This window comes from Pipistrellus kuhlii, unplaced genomic scaffold (assembly GCF_014108245.1).
Source record: "Pipistrellus kuhlii isolate mPipKuh1 unplaced genomic scaffold, mPipKuh1.p scaffold_m20_p_5, whole genome shotgun sequence".
In the NCBI taxonomy this organism is placed as follows: Eukaryota; Metazoa; Chordata; class Mammalia; order Chiroptera; family Vespertilionidae; genus Pipistrellus; species Pipistrellus kuhlii.
The window spans coordinates 14794986-14814711 of record NW_023425551.1 but is presented as its reverse complement, the minus strand read 5'-3'; the positions used below and the strand labels follow the sequence as shown (position 1 = coordinate 14814711).

Sequence of the window (19726 nt, the reverse complement as noted above, 5' to 3'; positions counted from 1 at the left end):
TATTCGCTGTATTATCTTGGACTCCCAAAGCCTTGGTTTCTTCATCAGAGATAATATTTCGTGTCCCTATCCATTACCTATTTTTGTTTGTGAACATGTTATCATATACTGTAAATGCAAAACGTAAGATTGTGATGGATGCTATAAAAGATACTTCTTGTGGTGATTAAATGTTATATATATTAAAAAAAAAGAATTTAGCTGTGCCCGACAGTTGAATAAGGTGTCAAAGAAAAGATAGCTGTAATTTTGTCATCAAATTGAGAAAAAATCTTGGCTTCGATGATGGGTAGCCTTTGAGAACCAGATTCACTGCAATACTATAATGAACAGAAAAGAAGAAAACAAAAAGCAGGAGCTGAATGAGGAAGATGGTGTAAGAAATCTCTGCTATGAAATAGAATGAGTGGCCAAATGGCCCATGGGAAGGGCAGGTAGGCCTCACTTCTGCTTCTATTTAAAAAATATATATATTTTATTGATTTTTTTACAGAGAGGAAGAGAGAGGGAGAGTCAGAAACATCGATGAGAGAGAAACACCAATCAGCTGCCTCTTGCACACCCACTACTGGGGAAGTGCCTCAACCAAGATACATGCCCTTGACCAGAATTGAACCTGGGACCTTTCTGCAGGCCAACACTTTATCCACTGAGCCAAACCGGTTCCAGCTCTGCTTCTATTTTTATTCTGGACAGAGAAGCAAGGAGTAAAGAACATCAACAGCTCCACCCTAGTCATCTGTATGTATCAAACCGGAAGATCTGCGTCTTCCTTTCAAGTGGGATGAAATCTTTGATTTGGTTACATTGAAAAAAAATTAGTTTTCCTTCTGGAATCACTTCCTTTTGGAAATGGCCCTAGATTAACTCCTCTAGTTTTCTCGCTGGTCATCATAATTAGAAGGACTCCCTCCTGAGCCCCAATTTTATCTGTACACGCAGGGAAGCTGGTCATTGTGCAGAGGGATAAAAGGATATAGATGCAAGCAGCCAGCATTGTCTCTAACCATAAGGAATTCATGGCTGGTGCTAGGTGGGCATGATTTAGCTAAAGACAATCCAAAAAATGTGGTGATAACACTATGCACTGGAGACAGCTCAGCGGAGAGGGCCAGGAGGGTATCTGGATTCTCTCTGCACTAAGGCAGCACCTGAGTCTTAAAGGGAGAGTACAAGGTAATCAGAGGATGGAAGAAGGGGGAGAAAAGGGAGAGAAAGAGCTTTTCTGGCCTAACAGTTGGGTCAATGGGCCAGGTGGCACCTGGTAAGGATTCCAGAAACACCTGACTCCCTGCTCGCCTGTGTTTTCTGTATAGACTCTCACGGGCCCTTCTCTCAGGCTATAGGTTCATTTCAGCCACGTGGATTCACCTTCCACAGACTTAGCAGAAATGGCTGGCTAGACATTTTCAAAATGAAACAATTTTGTTATCTGCAAACCATGAAGTCCATGTCCCTGGCTTCAATAGCAGAGAGAGCATGCTCTGGATTTGGCTCAACTTGGCCAAAAACATCTTAGAGGGCTGGAAAGAAAAAGAAAGGGGCACTCAGCTGGTGTGGCTCAGTGGTTGAGTGTTGATCTATGAACCAGGAGTTCACAGTTCCACTCCTGGTCACATTCCCGGGTTGCAGACTCCATTTCCAGTGGTGACGGGGTGAGGTGTGTGTGTGTGTATGTGTGGTGGTGGTGCAGGAGGCAGCTAATCAATGATTCTCATCACTGATGTTTCTATCTCTCTCCCTCTCCCTTCCTTTAAAAAAAAATTTTTTTTAAAGAAAAGGTGACACATACACTACAACAGAAACATGAAAATCATATTCCAAAGCCAATTTTGCTTATGCATTAGACACTTACACGACAAAAATTTAATGTATTTCTATTTCCAAACACTTGGCCAGCCCCAAGTGCAAAGCTGAGAAGCTGAAGTGTCAGGATTTAAGCCCATATCAAATTCAAGAAGTCCCGCCTCCCTGTGAGTGATTTACAGGTTATCTGACAGACCCACACTTCACCCCACAAGCATCTATGCAGCATTGCCCCTTAGCAGGCCCGGAGAAAGGCCGTGGGTTCACAATGATGAATAAGTGACATTCTCTGCCTCCACTGAGCTTTCCATCTGAAAGATTTACACTTCAAAATGTATGTTAGAATATGGATTGTTAACATTTAATTTTCAAAAATTGCACAATTACTTTACATAAGACTTAAGAAAGTCATGGTCTAAAGGCAGATGTCACTTGTGTAGAGATCCATTCATTTGTGACCCATCGCCTATACTTTCAAATATAGGCAATTCCATACCAATTTCTTGGGCGACAGTGATTTGTTAGGATTAAAAAGCCCTTCACTGTCTACACCACATACTTGACCCCACAGGCAACTTAGTTGTGCAGGGAGAGAGTTAAAGACTAAGCACTTCTGTTAGCTTCCACACATCCCTATAAACCTAGCAATCAAAGTGTTTGGCAAAGCCCTAACCGGTTTGGCTCAGTGGATAGAATGTCAGCCTGTGGACTCAAGGGTCCCAGGTTCAATTCTGGTCGAGGGCAGTTACCTTGGTTGCGGGCACATACCCAGTGAGAAGTTCAGGAAGCAGCTGATCCACGTTTCTCTCTTATCAAGTGTTTCTAACTCTCTGTCTCTCTCCCTCTCTGTAAAAAAAAATCAATAAAATATATTTAAAAAAAATGTTTGCCAAGTCAGTGCCATGTGTCCTTTTCCTTTCTATAGATTTCTTCTTCTCCTCCCCTCCCCCTCCCCCTCCTCCTCCCTTCCCTCCTCCTCCTCCTCCTTCCCCTCCCCCTCCTCCTCCCTTTCCCTCTTCCTCCTCCTCCTCCTCCTCCTCCTCCTCCTCCTCCTCCTCCTCCTCCTCCCCTTCTTTCCCCCTCCCCATTTCCCTCCCCCCCCTTCCCCCGCGGGGCTAGATGGGGACCAAAGTTCAAGCAAGTGCCACCACCAAAGCTCACACCCTGCGCACTTCTCATTCTTTTCTCAGATGGGCCAGAGCGGTCACGCCCCACTGAAGCGCCCTGGCGGAGCGGGGGAAGCGGAGCATGCTCAGTAGCTGAGCCGCTCTCTGGCTCACAGCAAAGCCCTAGCATCTGCTAGGCTGGGGGAGCATCGGCTCCAGCCGCAGCTGAAGATCCCGTTCCTGGAAAGCGCATCTCTGCCCAATAAGCGGCGGCGGCTCTCGCCTCCATCCTCAGCTGCAGCGGCCGCCCCAGCGGGCTTCCCGGGAGCCCGCCAGCCCCGCGCGCTGCCCGCGGAGCCCCGGACCCCGCACTCGGTGCCCAGGCTGGAGCCGGAGCTTCCCGCAGCTGCCGATGATGGAGCAGAAATGACGGGCTCGTGGCTAACCGTGACGCGCGAGTGAGCGCAACTTCGGAGCCAGAGAGAGGGGGTGTGACGCGGAAGAAAGTGCCCTGGGAAGATCCCTGCAGCGGGAACTCCGATCATCCTTGTTTCCTCCTTCGCTCCTCGCCACCCTGGCGCTGCTGGCGCTGGCCCTGGGGAGGATGGTGACAGTGGTCACGAAGTTGGTGCACTGCTTCCACCTCAGGTAAGGAGGGCACCCCTGCCCGCTCTTCTCTCTGCGATGCGGTTATCAGCTCTGGAGTCCACAGATGAAGAAGGTCTGGTCGCTGGTAGCCTTGTTCTCACGTGACAAGTTTGTTCTTAGCGAAGCCTGAGAAAAGGGACTTTTTTTTTGGTACGATTTACAAAGTCCTTGCAGGTTGAGGTGGACAATAATCATCAGAGTTAATTTCTTAGCCCTGTTATTCTTGACCCTATTCTGGACCTGTTTGGTAAAATGTAGGCCTCTATTTGCAAGATCAAGTTCAAAGTACTTAACAACAAATAAAATTCTTATTATATTCTGGGAAAAGGTAAATGGAAATCATAATTGGAGCCTTTTCAGAGTATGTATGATTTTAATTACAGCCAACAGAGAAAAATTGAAAATATTAAAATTCTGCATCAACTTTGATCAGCATTGAACGTAAGCTGACTGGAAAGGAAATAATCATGCTACAGTTATTCTGTTACTGATAATAATAATAATAATAATAATAATAATAATAATAAAAGTGCTCAGCGTTTACTCTTGAAATAAATAGGAGCCCACAAATTTAAAGACAAGTAAAAAATTAGCACCCCTCGTATTCTTCGGGTGTTGATCAGGATGGCTTTTCCCCCAGAGGCATCAGTTCAAAAGTAAAGAAACATTCAAAATGTCATTTTGTGGTTTCAACTTGACATTTAAAAAATATATATATTTTTTATTACTTTTTTTCCAGAGAGAAAGGGGGAGGGATAGAGAGTTAGAAACATTGATTAGCTGCCTCCTGCACACCCCCCACTAGGTATGTGCCCGCAAACAAGGTACATGCCCCTGAGGGGAATCGAACTTGGGACCCTTGAGTCTGAAGACCAATGCGCTATCCACTGAGCCAAACTGGTTAGGGAGCAAAATGACATTTTGTTAGCAACTGTGGAGTCAACATCTTCAGATGGTTCTTCAGGTAAGAGAAAAAAAAAAAAAAGTGAGAGAGAGGAGTCTGTGGGAACATAAACCAAGACCTTGCCAACAAATGGGTTTAACTCTGCGCTACCAAGAAAACACTATCCAGAATGCCATGAAATAAAAGCTACAGTTTTCATTACTACTAATTTGGCTGGAAGTTTTGAAAGGATGACTTTTCCACATCAATCGTAAATGAATAAACAATAGTAGGTTAACATGTAGCAATTGTAATCAAATGGGGCAGGAAAAATGTTTTCTTTTTAATCTGATATTAGGTTTACTTCCTGCTTAATCTAAACACAAACTTACTAGTAACAATCCATTTAAAATTGTAGCCTGGAGTTATTTCTCTAAGACAGTAAAACAACTTTTCTTACCAAAACAAAAACAACAGGATTACCAATCCGGAGGTGATAAGGGAGGGGGGAGGGGAAGACAAAAAAATATTTGATGTTGAATGGTAAATATTTGACCGGGGTGGAAAAGTAGGAATTTCTGGACAGATTATCACATTTAAAGCTTTCTTTTAAACATAATTTAGTGTTTGGGTTACGTTCTCTTGCGGGCCCATTTAATTATGACCAAGTGAACAGCCTCTAGTGAGAAAGGATAATGGATGTAGCTTGTGTTGGAGGTAAAACTTCCTATTTTTAGTTTATTCTGTAGGGATTCAGTCTAATCGGCTTTCTTCTATAGTAGGAACCAAGTTCTTTAAGTCTCCTTACTAGCCTGGGGACTAGGAGAAATCCATTCCTTCCTCCCTTTTCTAATGTAAATACCTCAACTTTATGCGTTCGCAGTACCCCAATTTCTGAGATCTCAGCTGTCCTGTGGCCAGACAAAAGCTGCCCGGTTACTGGGATGTTAATACAGTCTGGTTTCTGACCTTTACTTATTCTACTGGCTGGATGTCAGCCAGTCCCAACCCAGGTGTCCTTCAGTGTAATTAACATAAGCATCCTTTTTGGAAACTCCCAATGACCCACAATTTTACTGAGAAACACTGACTTCCAAAACCTCTCTCTACTTGTTCTCTCTCTCTCTCTCTCTGTGGAATGGTTTCTGGGAAGTGCTTCCTGCCACCTAATCAGTGGTGATCATTTCTGTTCTGTTAGACTTAAATTTTGTGTGTTTTTTTTTTACTGCTATGAACTGCAATCAGCAATCACCTAGAACAGTGCCTTAGCAATCAGCTGGGAGAAGAAAACAGGGGAAAAATTATTCCCACATCGGGATATTGAGGAGTGGAAGGATATTGAGGTAGACAGTTTTTCTTCACCTTCCCTCCCCTCACATCCAGGTATGACATGGAATGAAAAGTAAAACTATTTCAGTGCAAGCCCTTATATTTCCCTTTTTAAGAGGTGAGAATGGTGGTAGAAAATGGTGATGAGACCCTCCCACCCTCCGAGTCTGTCCCTAACCTGCCCACCAATCTCACTACCCTCCATTGATGTCTCTTCCATATCAGATAGGAAAAAAGTGGAATTTTACAAATTCCCTTACAGTGGCTTTGTCTGTGAAACAAATGTATTTACAGTGGATTTTTTTTCTTCCTTTAACAATAAAAGAGTATTGGAACTTAAGTCCTATTATGTATGTTTTTTTCCTGCCTTTTCCTTCATTAAGGAAGAACTTATATCTGATTTTTTATTTTTACCATTATCTTTGAGATAGTAGTATTAATATTTAGAGTTTGGTCACGTTTGTTCATTCTCAAAATCTAGACTAAGATACAGCCTAAGTATTTTCAAGAGAGGAGCCACATGGTCAGAAATGTTTTAACATTAATAAAATTTAGAACGTTCTCAGCGACCCCCACTTCAGATTTTTTATAGCAGTCTAAAAGAAACTAATCAACTATCTTTCTATAGCATGGAAGTGTAAGTTCTTAACGCTTATGGCTTTTGATTTGATAAATGAATTTTCCATGTCTTAGGGTGATTTCTAGCTTTGGTTTTAGCAACTTGGGGAAAGGATAATTGCACCTGCATAGAACTGGAAATACTCAAATTTTAACTGGAGTCTAGGCAAGAAGCCAGAAATATCAAATTAGTTCCAGGGTTGATATATTCATCTACAGCATTTCAGGGATTCTGTGTCTTCTTCAAGGGCATAGTTAGCTAAAGCCCAGCCAGCCATATTCAAATTGTCAATGCTAGGAAGTTATCTTGGGAACACAGATACATAGAAGGTTTGAGCATAATGAAGATAAGGCTGGTATTGTTTCTCTGTGACATTGTTTTCTGTGGAATGGGAGGGATAAAGGTAGTTCAGGATGACTTCTTTTAAAAAATGTTGGAATCTGAATATCTGCATTTCTTGGAACAAATCACTGTCTAATTTCTACTTCTTCCTCCTTCATCTTTAAGTTTCTTGTATTACTGTATTTGAATGTCTTGGTTAAATCACTCTTAAGTCATTGCAGAGTTAACCTGATGAATCCCTTGGAGACCTTCAATTTTAAGAAGTCCCCCACAGAAGCATGCAAAAGAACATCCCTAACGAAATCCCCATTTCCTGCTTCTACTCAGTATATCACACAAACTGGCCATGGTAATGTCGTGGCGTTGCTGAGAAAGAAAGTGCACAATCTTAATCACTCCCCCAAGCGCCTTGTGAACTAAACTTGAAGGCAATGTTCAGGTAAAACCATCCAGTTGATAGCTGCCCCCGCCTTCCTAACCTAATGTTTACTGAGCATCTATTGTACAATGACTGGCCTGCTTGTCAAACTCCTGGTCTAGGGGACAGTTTGCATATTAGCCTTTTATTATATAGGATATACACTGAGTGGCCAGATTATTATGTGTTCAGAGATGTATCTGATGAGCTCTGCTGTGATATTTAACTATAGCTGCTTGGCCCTGGCTTGTGTGGCTCAGTTGGTAGGAGTGTCATCCCATACACCAGAAAGTGTTGAGTTCAATTCCCAGTCAGGGTGCCTGTGGAGGCAGCCAATAGATGCTCTCTCTCACATTGATGTTTCTCTCCCTTTCTTCTTTCCTCCCTCCCTCCCTCCCTCTCTCCCTCCCTCCCTCCCTCCCTCCCTCCCTCTCTATCTCTTTCTAAAATCAATGACAATAAATAAATAAAAGTAGATTTTTGAACAAGATGGATAAAGTTCCTGGTCTGAAGGGGCTTATATTAATTACCGTGTGGTGGGAGAGGGTGGTGGTCTACATGGGGAAAGAGACAATAAGATAATATCAGGGTGCTCTAAATGCTGTCAATAATAGTGTGACTTTCTGTGAGATACGCAGGGTATCCCTCTCTGAAGATATGTTTGATCTGGGATGAGAATGAAATTGAAGTCTGCATACATGTTCCTAGTTGCTTGGTTTATTCTAGAGACCGATGTCATGTAGCAAAAACAGAGAAAGGCATTGGGGGTGGGGGAAGTTAGGGAAAAGCGTGATGGTGGAGAGGGGAAGATTTAGGGACCGGTGTGGGGAGAAGGGGAAGTTAAGAGTTAAGATTAGATGGATAGGCCAGGGCCAGGTCAATGGGTCTCCCAGAGACTGAGTTTTTTTTTAGTGCATTGAACCCACTGGAGGACGTTAAGGCTCCAAGCAGCACTCTGGTTGCTAAATGGAGAATCCACTATAGGGCTACGAGGGACGGTATGGAGACCAGGGAAGATGCTATAGCAGTAGGCCGAGAGAAGAAATTGGTAACTTGAATTAAGGAGGTAGCAGTGGAGTTGGAAGCCAGCACGTGTGAACTTCCTTTGTTTGTTAAATTATATCTTATTTTCATTTGCAGAAGTAATGTATTTTTTTTTTGGTGGTAGAAAACCTGGAAAATACACAGAATATTCCCAAAGATACTAAATCATAATCCCACCACCCAAATGTAATATTTTTGGTTTCTGTCCTATAGAAAAACTTAGAAAACACTGAGACTTGGCCCCAAAATAAATGACATATTTTATCATCTTACCACTTCATTTTATATATGATATTTTTGGTATCCTGTGAACTCTTTTTTGAAACCAACATATTATTTTTAGGAAACTGGTTTATTCTGGATATTCAGATAAAATATTTCTTTTGGCTTAAACTAGAAAACAGCTTGCTCTAAGTCTGGATGAAAAAATAAGTTCATGTGCATAGAGTCATTTATTCATTAGCTGTGTTACTGTACACAATATCCTTGGGCTCAGTGACCTGTGGCCTATTCTGTCTTTAGTAACTATCACCTCCCATATCTCAGATTGGTATCATTCCATTCCATGGGATTAGGAAGGCTGGATTTGACATTCTGACTGTATATGTAAATATTTATTTGTTTGTTTGTTTATTAATTAATTAATTTATTTAGAGTAGAAGAGAGAGAAACATCGATGTGAGAGAGACACATAGATTGGTTGCCTCCTGCATGTGTCCTAGCCAGGACCAGGAATTGAGCCTGCAACCAAAGTGGGTGCCCTTGACCGGAATCCAACCCATGACCCTTCAGTCTGCAGGTTGACGCACTGAGCCAAACCTGCTAGGGCTGTATATGTAAATTGCGTTATTCACTATCCCTGCTTTTGCAAAGACTTGCTTACTAGAATTCCCACACCATTTTTGGAATGTTGTCATTAGAGTTAGCCCGGTAAGAGGCTGAACTTGGGAGGCCTGCCCTGGCCTATAATGGACTGAGGAAATCTTTGGAGCTGGGAGGACCAAACATTGATTTTTTTTTTTTTTTTTTTTTTTTTTTTTTTTTAAGGACTTTGCTCATGGTTCCTTTACCTTCCAAAAGTATTTATCAGTTAGGAAAGAACTGGACTTCCCTCCTTTCCTAAACGATGAAAGGGAGTAATTTTGCAATAGTCTTCTCTGGCTTTCCAAGAATGTGCCCTTTTCACCTCTTATCCTGATTTAAAAATGCAATGCATTTTACAAGTGTGTCGTATCTTGTTGATTGCTTTAAAATATTAGTAGTTTGTTTGCTTTGTGTCTTCAAGCTTTCAGAATGGGTTCATATAGGTTACTCTATTAAATACACATTTGAGACTAGACTTAATCTTTTACCAAACATCTGAAATTCAACATACCTATAACAGAGTAGGATTTATCTTGGTTTGTTTGCTTCTCCTGGTATGTTGCTTGATTCAAAGGAGAGGGTTTTCTTACGATCTAATAGGAAAAACTATGCAGGCTCAGAAAAGTCTCCCCAATTTTTCTTCTCATCCATTCTACTGAACACTATTTTCGTTCAAAAAATTCCTTCCATCTTTAATGGGGTCCATTAAGCATTCCTTCAATGCTCGCCTATTTGGCCCTCTGTACTCAGACAGAGTCATCTATGGGGCATTTTTTTAAAGTATTTGATGATGACGGTTTCCAGATTATATAGATCAATGCCACATATCCAGATAATCTCTGAACTTCTGAGATATTCAAGGTACAATTTGCCTTCATTTTCTAAGTCCATCTCCTCCTTTTCACCCTTTTACTCCGTGGTCTAGCTGTGTTGATCTTTGTTTCTTCTGTGTGTTAATGTTGAACTTTTTACCTCTGTACCTACTGTTTTCTCTACCCAGAATATCTTTCTCCTCCTTCCCCAAGTTACAGAATTGTATTCATTCCTGGAGAGCCAGACCTAACATTAGCTACTTCAGAGCTCATCAATCATCCCTTTTACATTCCTGGAGTAATTATATCATTATTAAAGCATTGTTTCTTTTCTTTCTTTCTTTTTTTGTTTTTGTTTTTAGTAGCCACTCAGTGGTAATTTATTCATTCATGTTATTACCCGATATTGATTGTATGCCTTCTAAGTACCAGATACTTCATTAGTTCTGGAAGATACAGGGATGAGTGGGCTCACTTAAGCAATTCTTTCACTTAATCCTGAAACCATGAGCTGAGATTTCCGAATTAATGGGCCAGAGAGTGCAACTTATTGGAATAGAACTATCACAATTGGAACAACAATATGGTATAAGATGTCTCACTGGCATTATTTTTACATTCTATGATCCTTCAACTAATAGTCCTATCAGAGCTCTTTTCTCATTCCTTGCATATATAACATTGTTGTTGTTTTTGTTGTTGTTATTTTTTAATGGACTTTATTTTTTTAAGCACTTCTAAGTTTACAGCAAAGTTGAAAGGACATTTCTCATGCACTCCCTGCCCTCGCACATGCCTAGTCTTCCTGTTATCAACATCTCCCACCAGAGTGGTACACGTGTTAACAACTGATGAACCTGTATTGACACACCATAATCACCCGAGTCCATAGTTTACATTAGGGCTCACCCTTGGTGTTGTACATTCTATGGGTTTGGACTAATGTATTAGGCATATATCCTCCATTATAGTCTCATACATAGTGTTTCCACTGCTTTAAAAATGCTTCGTGCTTTTCTGATTCATCCTTCCCTTTCTCCTAATTCCTAGCAACCACTTACCTCTTATTTATCTCCATAGTTTTGTGTTTTCCAGAATGTCAGATAGTTGGAATCATATGGTGTTTTCAGATTGGCTCCACTCATTTTGTAAGAAGCATTTTGTTTTCCCATTTTCTTTTCATGACATGTTCGCTCATTCTATTTATTGCTGAATAATACTCCATTGTCTGGGAGTACCATAGGACACTGTCTATTTCTAATTATATTTTGTTCTTGTTGTTGGACTTGGGTTTATGGGAGTAAGGCTTTGAGATTTGGTTCCAGGCACGTAGTATGAATCTATTTAGTATTTACTATGTGAAAAAGTGGTAAGTGAATAAATCAGACAAAAGATGTTCTCTTTTTTTTTCCTTTTCCTTGTAGTCTGTTCTTCTTCACCTGGGAGAAACTTCCATATTGAATAAATCTGTGCTCATGGGAAAGTGTTCATTTATGGCTGAGAGATGTTATGTTTCATTTTTTCCCCCCAACTAGTCTGCCATTACTACTTAACCTCAGGGCTCAGCAAACTATAGTCCTCTGTCAAATCTGGCCTGACACCTGTTTTTGTAAACAAAGTTTTATTAGAATACGGACACACCCGTTCATTTATATATTGTGAATGATAGGCTGAGTGATTGTGACAGAGACCATATGAGCTGCAGGGCTGGAGACACTGACATCGGAGCCTTCACAGCAAACATTTGCTGACCTCTGCTCTAATCCAGGGAAGGAGGTCAAAGTGGCAGCAGTGATCACTTGTGGGAATATTTCCACAGTAGCAGCTGTTAGGTCCTTTTATAGAGAAATACATTTCTTAGATTTATTTTGATCTGTGTGTTGAATATGGAAACTATAAATAAAATCTGGTGAAAGCTCTGGTTGCTTTATTTTAGTAATTACGTGATGATGATTTTGACCTTGCTCATTTTTGGATTAAATAGCTGTTCTCAAACTAGCATGAATCAGAATGACCTTGAGGGCTTGCTAAACCTCTCCCAGTGAGGTTCCAATTCAGTAGGTCTGGGTGCTAAAGCTGGAAGTTGCATTTTCAAGCAAGTTCTCAGATGTTGCTGATGCTACTAGTACGGGGACCACATTTTGAGAACCATTCTTTGATAACAATGTCCCAGAAACACCTAAGGAATCTTTTGAATGACCTTTAAAATTGATTTTTGAGAGAGAGAAACATCAATGTGAGAGCAAAATATTGATTAGCTGTCTCCTTCATGTCCCCTACTGGGGATTAAGCTAGCCAGCCCAGCATGTGCCCTTTTGAATTGAACTGGCAACTTTTTGGTGCATGGGATAACCAACTGAGCCATACTGGTCATGGCATGGATTTTAAAAAATTCTGTTTAAAAATAAAAAATAAAACATGCTTGGGCCTCACTCCAGACTTACTAAGTCAGATTATCCAGGGTTGATCTGTACTTTTAAAAGAAAGATTTTTGATGAATACTTATTTCATCATCATGTTTTTAAAACTATTATATGGGGTTTGGTGGTCAAGGTATATAACGTTTTGAATACTAAGTTTGAAGTTCCAGTTACCTATAGATTTCATTACATTCTCAGTTTGAAAAAAAACAAACTAGAAACTAAAATGTTGTTTATTACATGTCCAATACATTTAGTTTTTAGTGGACTTTAGTCCAAAAGGTACACTGTATTCAATTCAGCAAACATTCTTTTTCATTTCCTTAGTAAAATTTAATAAGTATTAGTTTGTAAGTTTTGCTTTTTTACTGTGAAAAATTAATTATAATTGTATACTTGATAACTTCCCTTTCCACTTTTCCTGAAAGTGAGTGAGGTTTTATTTTGAAGGGAGGGATGAATAGCTCACATCTCATTACCCATTCATGGTTAAGTGAGAGCAAGTTCAAATGTGTAAGTGCCTTCTGGAAATAGCTAGCAATGGCACTAGAGTAGTTTTCTTTCCTGGCTCTTCCTCCTGTGCGTGCAGGGAGAAAACATCCCTGAACATCTGGGTAGTTGTGTTGTTTTTTTTAAAGCAATAATAAACCCCTGTTGCTCTGGATGTACCTTTATTTAGAGATCCACTTTCCCACCATCACTGTTTCAGCATACCATATAGCTGTGTTCATTTTAATTTTGCTGGTTGCTATTTGTCATGTTCTGAAGCTAGTTTTATGTCAGAATACAAATCAGGAAAAACAGCCATGAATATACCTGTAGAACCAAACCTTTGGCACTTTGACAGATAATGCAGTAGCCTCGACGGTCATGGGCCACACGAAGAACTCTTCAGCACTGTGGTTCCGAAGACCAAGCATTTCGGTCATGCCTTTGGTCTATACTTTAAAAACACAACAACAACAACAATAACAACAAAAGAAAAAAATAACCAGAAAAGCAAATAAAAATACTCTGGCCTTACAAGGATAAGAATAAATACCAAGATTTGGGTTTTAGATCCCCAAATTCATACAACAAAATAGCCATCAACTTCTTAAACTGCAGACAGAATCCTATATCATGAAATCATGATGAATTCTAACATGGAGTGTCAACAGGAGTTTGACAAATGCTTACCCAGAATAATGCTCTGAAGTATAAAAGGCTCATTTTTAAGTGCTTTTGGAGTTTTAATTCAAATTTCAAGCTGGTTGTCTTACGTAAAAATTTTACACTTTTTTTTTTTTGGCATTTCATTAGGAGATTAGCAAGGATATTTAGAAGCTATTGTGACTTAAGCAGAAATGAAAACTTGTTATTCTTCCCTTTTCATGGATATCACTTGCTATGCCTCAGTCAGCTCTACAAAGGGAAGCTTTTATTCCTAGGGATTTATTTTTATAGCTTCTAGAAGGCAGTGGCACCCAGGAAAACCCCAATGTAATGGAGAATAGTAATTTGTTATCCTGTGACTATTATGATTTTAAGTACCTTCGTTGGAAGTGCAAAGACTAGTTACTCAATTACATAGAAAAACTGATTAAAATAGAAGACTCCTAATGATAAAAAAAAATTTTATTAGCTCATCACTTTTGCCTGTTTGAACTTTAATTGTCAGTTGAGAATGCTCTAGATCCCTCCTTTATATGCTGGCAGGGCCAGTGTCATGGGCGTAGCTGAGGGCTTTCCTTGTTTTGAGAGTAGAATGAAGTACTCCCTATTTCTTTTTTCATTGCTCATGGGAATGTGGTTTCCAAAATGAATAGGTTTTGCCCGCAGTCAGAAGGGCCCTGTGCTTGGCTTAATGCTCTGCTGTCACTGTCTTGAAATGCTTATTACTCGAACAAGAAACCCTGCATTTTTATTTTGCACTGTACCCCATAGCACTGTAGTCTCTCCTACCTGCAGGAACTGTTATTTTATTCATCTTTATCTTCCCTGCCAATTTTTAGCATGGTGCCTGATGCACAGATGAATGAATAAATGCTCCCTTTGTTCTGAGAGCAAAATGAACTTGGTTATTGTTGCTCATAGGAGCATAGTTTAAGTGAGTGGGCCCTCAAAATGATATGCTTCCGATATAGTGAGGTGGAGGGTTGAGATTTGTGAACAACTTTGAAAGAATTCAGATTCTCAGGCTCAACTTTACTCTTCCTGAGAACCAACATTTCCTGAGGATAAAGGCCAGGGATCTGAGCATTTAGAAACGCTCCTTAGTTACTTGTGCCTGGGTAGGGCCTCCCACAAAGCTCTGTCAGGCCTGTGGGATGCTACCTGGCAGTGGATGTAGGTTTCTGGTTTATTTAAGTTGTCAAGAAAAAAAAAAGAAAAAGAAAAAAGAAAAAAGGCCTATTTCAGGTGCTATCAAGGGAAATTTCGGAGACAGTGGAAATAGCGAGGCTAAGAATAAGTGCCACACACCCAAGTCCAGGATAACATTGTGTGATACCAGCACGGCTACCATTTGTTCCATTACTCATGCCCCCATTGACAGGGATACGGTACTCTGTACAACTTACGCTCACTGACTCCCTAAGTACAAGGTGAAGGTTGGCCTTACAAACCAGACTGCAGCAGAAAGCCCCGGGCTGCTGTCACCTGCTGGCCTCTTCTCAGGTCTGGCAGCAAGCTGAGGTCTACTCCCCAGTGGAAGTAATCAAAGGCGAACAGATGGTTAGCTCATGTGTAGTTCAGATGTGTAGTTTGCCAGAACTACTAATGATTTGAGGCACAGGGTAGGGGTGGGGAGGGGTGAGATAGAGGTGGAACAGAGGGTGCCGAAAGGGAGGTGTGGATGTAGGCTTGTCCATCCTTCCCAGTCCTAAATGATTCCCAGGTTTTATTTAGAAAGCGAGGCATCAGTGTGGGAGTACATCTTATCACATACATCACAGGGCAGGTTATAGACATCTCTTAAGGAAACAAGAAGATGCTTATAAGAATCTCAGTATGTAAAGACCCTTGAAACTCCAGACATGATGGAGATGTACGAAGTCCATGCTGCTGTATGAGAGTTTCTGTGAGAAATACCTAAGAAAGAAGGTTAAGAGGAGAGTCGCGCTGAAATGTCCCCTGCCCAGAAAGAAAATGGTGTCTTGGCAGGGCCAGCATCCTCTGAGCTCAGGAGAAGGCCACTAACAGCTCAACACCAACCATCGCTGTTTATCTCGGTCCGTGGAGAGTTTTCAGATTAAGACATACTTGACTTCCTGATGTCATGGAGCCTGACTTTTGATGAGAAAAGAGAGACAGCTCATCAACATGCCAGAGTTGTGAGTGCTGTGAAGAGAATGCTGACCATGTTGTGTGAAAGATGATGGACATTGCAATGGGTGGTCGAAGATGTGGGGATGTGTCCTCTTACTTCTTTCTACTCCAAATGTAATTACGACATGAATAAGTTAATTTGTCAAGGACTCAGTTCCCTCAGCAAAGGAACTACTATGGAAGAATTCATGTTTGGGGCCAGGCCACCCACAGGCTGGGCTGTGTAGGATGATTTATGGGGCTGAGTCTAAGTTCAGTGCTGCCTATTATGTCAGAACTGTAATAGCAAGTAGCCCCATTCCAGCTGTTGGATGTGTGTTAATTGAGTGTTAAAGAATGTAAGGTTAAACTAATATTGCCATCTTCCTTTTTATTTTAATGTGTTGGGCTGCCTTGAGGGAAAGAAAAACAAAATGCAGCAGGTAATTTTTCCCCCCTGCTGATATTCAGGTTGGTTTGTGGCAGATGTCCCCTGTGTTTGATATTTACTAATATAAAGAATTTGGGACTGGCTAATGAGTAAAGAGATTTTTAACATTAAATATTATAGAATAAGAGAAGAATAGGTAGAACCAATAAGCAAGTCTTATTGCACAATTTTGTTATAGATTTAACACACTATATTTAAATCTGGGTATATAAATTGTGGTACCAAATACAGAGCTAAGTTGTTATATACATAAGAATGGATATCCTTATATTTTTTAAAATTCTGAATTAGATAATATCAAATCTAACTTTTAGTTATACTGATATAGATGAGTTATAACTTTTAGAGTACCAATTAGAGAATCCAACCAAAACATTGTGAGGAATTATATTTAAAAATTTTAAATAAAAGCATTTCTAGATTCACGAACCAGATTCATGAAGTAAAAAATAATTGTTTTAAATTCTAACATTTTCGTATATACATCTTGTAACACAGAAACTCACACCTGAAACTTATACATTCATATTGACCAATGTCACCCCAATCTATCTATATAAAACCCAAATATGCAAATAGACTGAACAGTGGAACAACTGAACAACCAGTCACTATGACATATGCTGACCACCAGATGGCATGTGTGGAGCATGGTGGGTGTGGACAGCAGGCTGCAGAGCATGGAACATGGTAGGTGTAGGCCACAGAGGGATGGTGGAGCAGGTGAGCAAGGCGCCAGACCCAGGCGGGGCAGTGGTCGCTGTCATTGGGATGAGCTTCTAGTGGTTACTGAAAATTCTTTGCTCCCGTGCACCGTAGTCCTGCCTGACACTTGCACCTGCTGGCAGCACCAGCCCTACTCTCATCGACTGCCAGTGCTGGAGCCACTGCTCACACCTACTTGCTGGTGCCCAGCACTGGCCCTGATCGCTCAGCATTGTCAGCGGGAGCGATAACTGCAGATCCCAATCCACCCCTCTGGAGCAGGGGGAGGTGAAGCTCTGAGGGGCAATCGGGCTGGCAGACACCACTCACACCCGCAACCCATGCTGGAGCTACTACTCGCCGGCACCCAGCGCCGGTTCTGATCACTGGGCACATCAGTGGGTGTGAGCGGTGGCTGCCGGCCCCTATTGCCCCTGAGGGCTTCTCCACCTCCCCCTGCTCCTGAGGGACAATCAGGCAGTAGCCACGGCTCACACCTGCTGATGGCACTGGCCCCGCTTGCATCTGCTGCTGGTGCCCGCCCCAATTGCTCCGTGCTGTCAGCAGGTGCAAGTGGTGCCAGCACTATCGGCATGTGGGAGCAATGGTGGTGGGAGCAGGACTGCTGGTAGATAGGGTATCAGGTCTGCCACAGGAGGGGGCTGGGCAGGGGTGCAGAGGATGGGCTGAGACCTGCCCCTAGCCCACCACAGCCTCTCAGCCCATAGTTCCTTTCAAGGTGAATGAATTCATGCACTGGGCCCCTAGTACATTTAATAAATATTTTTTTTTAAGTTCTCAGGTTTTTTTGGACTATCTATTTAAATCACTCTCATTTTATAAGTGAGGAAAACAGACTTAGAGAAGTTAAGCAATTTCCTTTAGAATCTGGGGATTATTTCACTTGGAAGTACTTACAGGACCATTATTATAAGTGGAGAGGCTATTTCGCCCAGAGGTTAGAAGCATTGCTGGATTGGAATCCTGGTTAATTATTTATTCTCCATTCATACTAGCTCCATGAACTCGGGTATGTTAATTCCAAGGCTTCAGTTCCTCATCTGTACATCAGGGAAACGGTCACGCCCTCCTCCTCCAAGGCATTGTCCTGGGGACTAAATGACATCATGACTACAGCATGCGGGCCAGAGAGCAAGAAATCATGGGAAATTATTGTTTACACTGAAACAGAACTATTTCTACCAAAAAGATCTTCCAAGAAGATGACATTTGGAAAAAAAAAAAAAAAGATGACATTTGTAAACAGTACTTATCAGAAACACCTAAAACATAGAAGTTTTGCTAGTTAAGGAAATCAATGTCTATATTGTAGCAATCCTTTTCTTGAAAACTTAGGTTTAGTTAAATATCAGTAGTTCTACAACAGTTTTATTGGTATTAATGCTAAGTAAATGGCTTTTGTTATTTAATATTCACACACACACACACACATACACACAGTGAGATAGGTATTATCATTTATCCATTTATGGCAGATGTTGCAACTTTACCAGAGAAGTCAAGTAGAAAGTCTGAGATCCCGTGGCTGGAGAAAGAACCTGGGGTTTGAGCCCTACCTGCCAACGTTAGAGCCACAACTCTTACCTATTACACTACATTGCATATGCCATAGGAGAATTGTTAGTAGGAAAAAAGGATGCTCCCATTATTGTACAAATCCAATTTTGATTTTCCCAGATGGGTTCTGATCCAATCAATTATTGGCTGCCGAGAACTCCATTTTATAGGGATAATCAGACAATATTAAAAATAGCTGCCATTAATCCATGGCTTCCATGGAGCATAAAGTCTATTAGAAATTTCATGCATTCTTTTTTTTTCTTCTCTCTCTCCATGACAACCTTCTGAAATAGATATAATGATGATGTAGATATGATGGTTCCCATTTTACAGATGATGAAACTGAGGCTGAGTAAAGTATATCACTTTATCCAAATCACAGTCTTTGGTCTCACACCAGAACCACTGTTTAAGTTTCTATGAGGAATATTGTATGCATCTCACTTCTGTGCGACTGAAACTGTTAATAAACGATGGTTATGAACAGTAAATACAGAAAAGTCAACGGGATATTACAGAGGATGCCTTCCACTATCCCAAAATAAACTCGAATCTCATACCTATCAGAAATTATCTGTGTTTCACTTCTAGAAATAAAAAAAAATAAAAAAATAAAAATGAAGGCTGGGCTTTGACTAGATAGATCTCTTCCAAGCTAAGGCATTCACTTCTCCAGCCAGGATGAGAATTTAGCTAAATATTCCCTTAAAGCAACACTAGATGGCGTGTGAGAACAAAAGAGATGGGAGACATTTATAGGCTACAAGCAACCTCTTCCAATTTGCAGTAGAATTTATTTTCTATAATGATTCATTAATGATTCAGGCCACCGATAACTAATGTGAGGAACACCTGACCTGATATTTTGCCAGTATAAATCTCTGCCTTATCTCCAATTTGGAGTACGACTTTGATAAATCGAAGTAGAAAGCCAGTTCTTTATTTTTCGCAGAAGATTAACCAAATGGATCTCCTGGCACTATTTCTACTCAGTAACTCTGGCCTTACTGTAGCAAAATTAAAGTAAATCGAAAATCTGAAAACATGATAGAGTCAAGGAATACTCCTATGAGCTCCATAAAATGAATTTCTATGCTTTTTCAGACATAACAATATACTGAGTGGTCAGATTATTATAATCTCTGAATGCATAATAATCTGGCCACTCAGTATGTGTGTATGTGTGGGTATGTGTGTGTGTGTGTGTGTGTGTGTGTGTGTGTGTGTATTAGAGGTCCAGTGCATAAATTTGTGCATGGGTGGGGTCTGGCCAGCCTGGCCAAGGGGAGGAAACATGAGCAGTTGGCCAGTCTGCCTGCTGGTCGAACTTCTGGTAGAGGGGATAATTTGCATATTAGCCTTTTATTATATAGGATCATAATATACCAGAGATCATAATAATCTGGCCAC

At 40.9% G+C, this 19726-nt stretch overlaps 1 protein-coding gene across 1 annotated transcript in view; it reads left to right on the top strand.

The window, feature by feature from the left end:
* The first annotated feature begins 3445 nt into the window (after positions 1–3445).
* The window catches only part of ARHGAP18 (Rho GTPase activating protein 18), a 166012-nt gene continuing 149731 nt past the window's right edge, over positions 3446–19726 (top strand). The window contains exon 1 of the mRNA XM_036414078.2: positions 3446–3560. Coding sequence (XP_036269971.1) covers positions 3517–3560 — 44 coding nt within the window. The 5' untranslated portion in view covers positions 3446–3516. The remainder of the gene's footprint in view (positions 3561–19726) is intronic.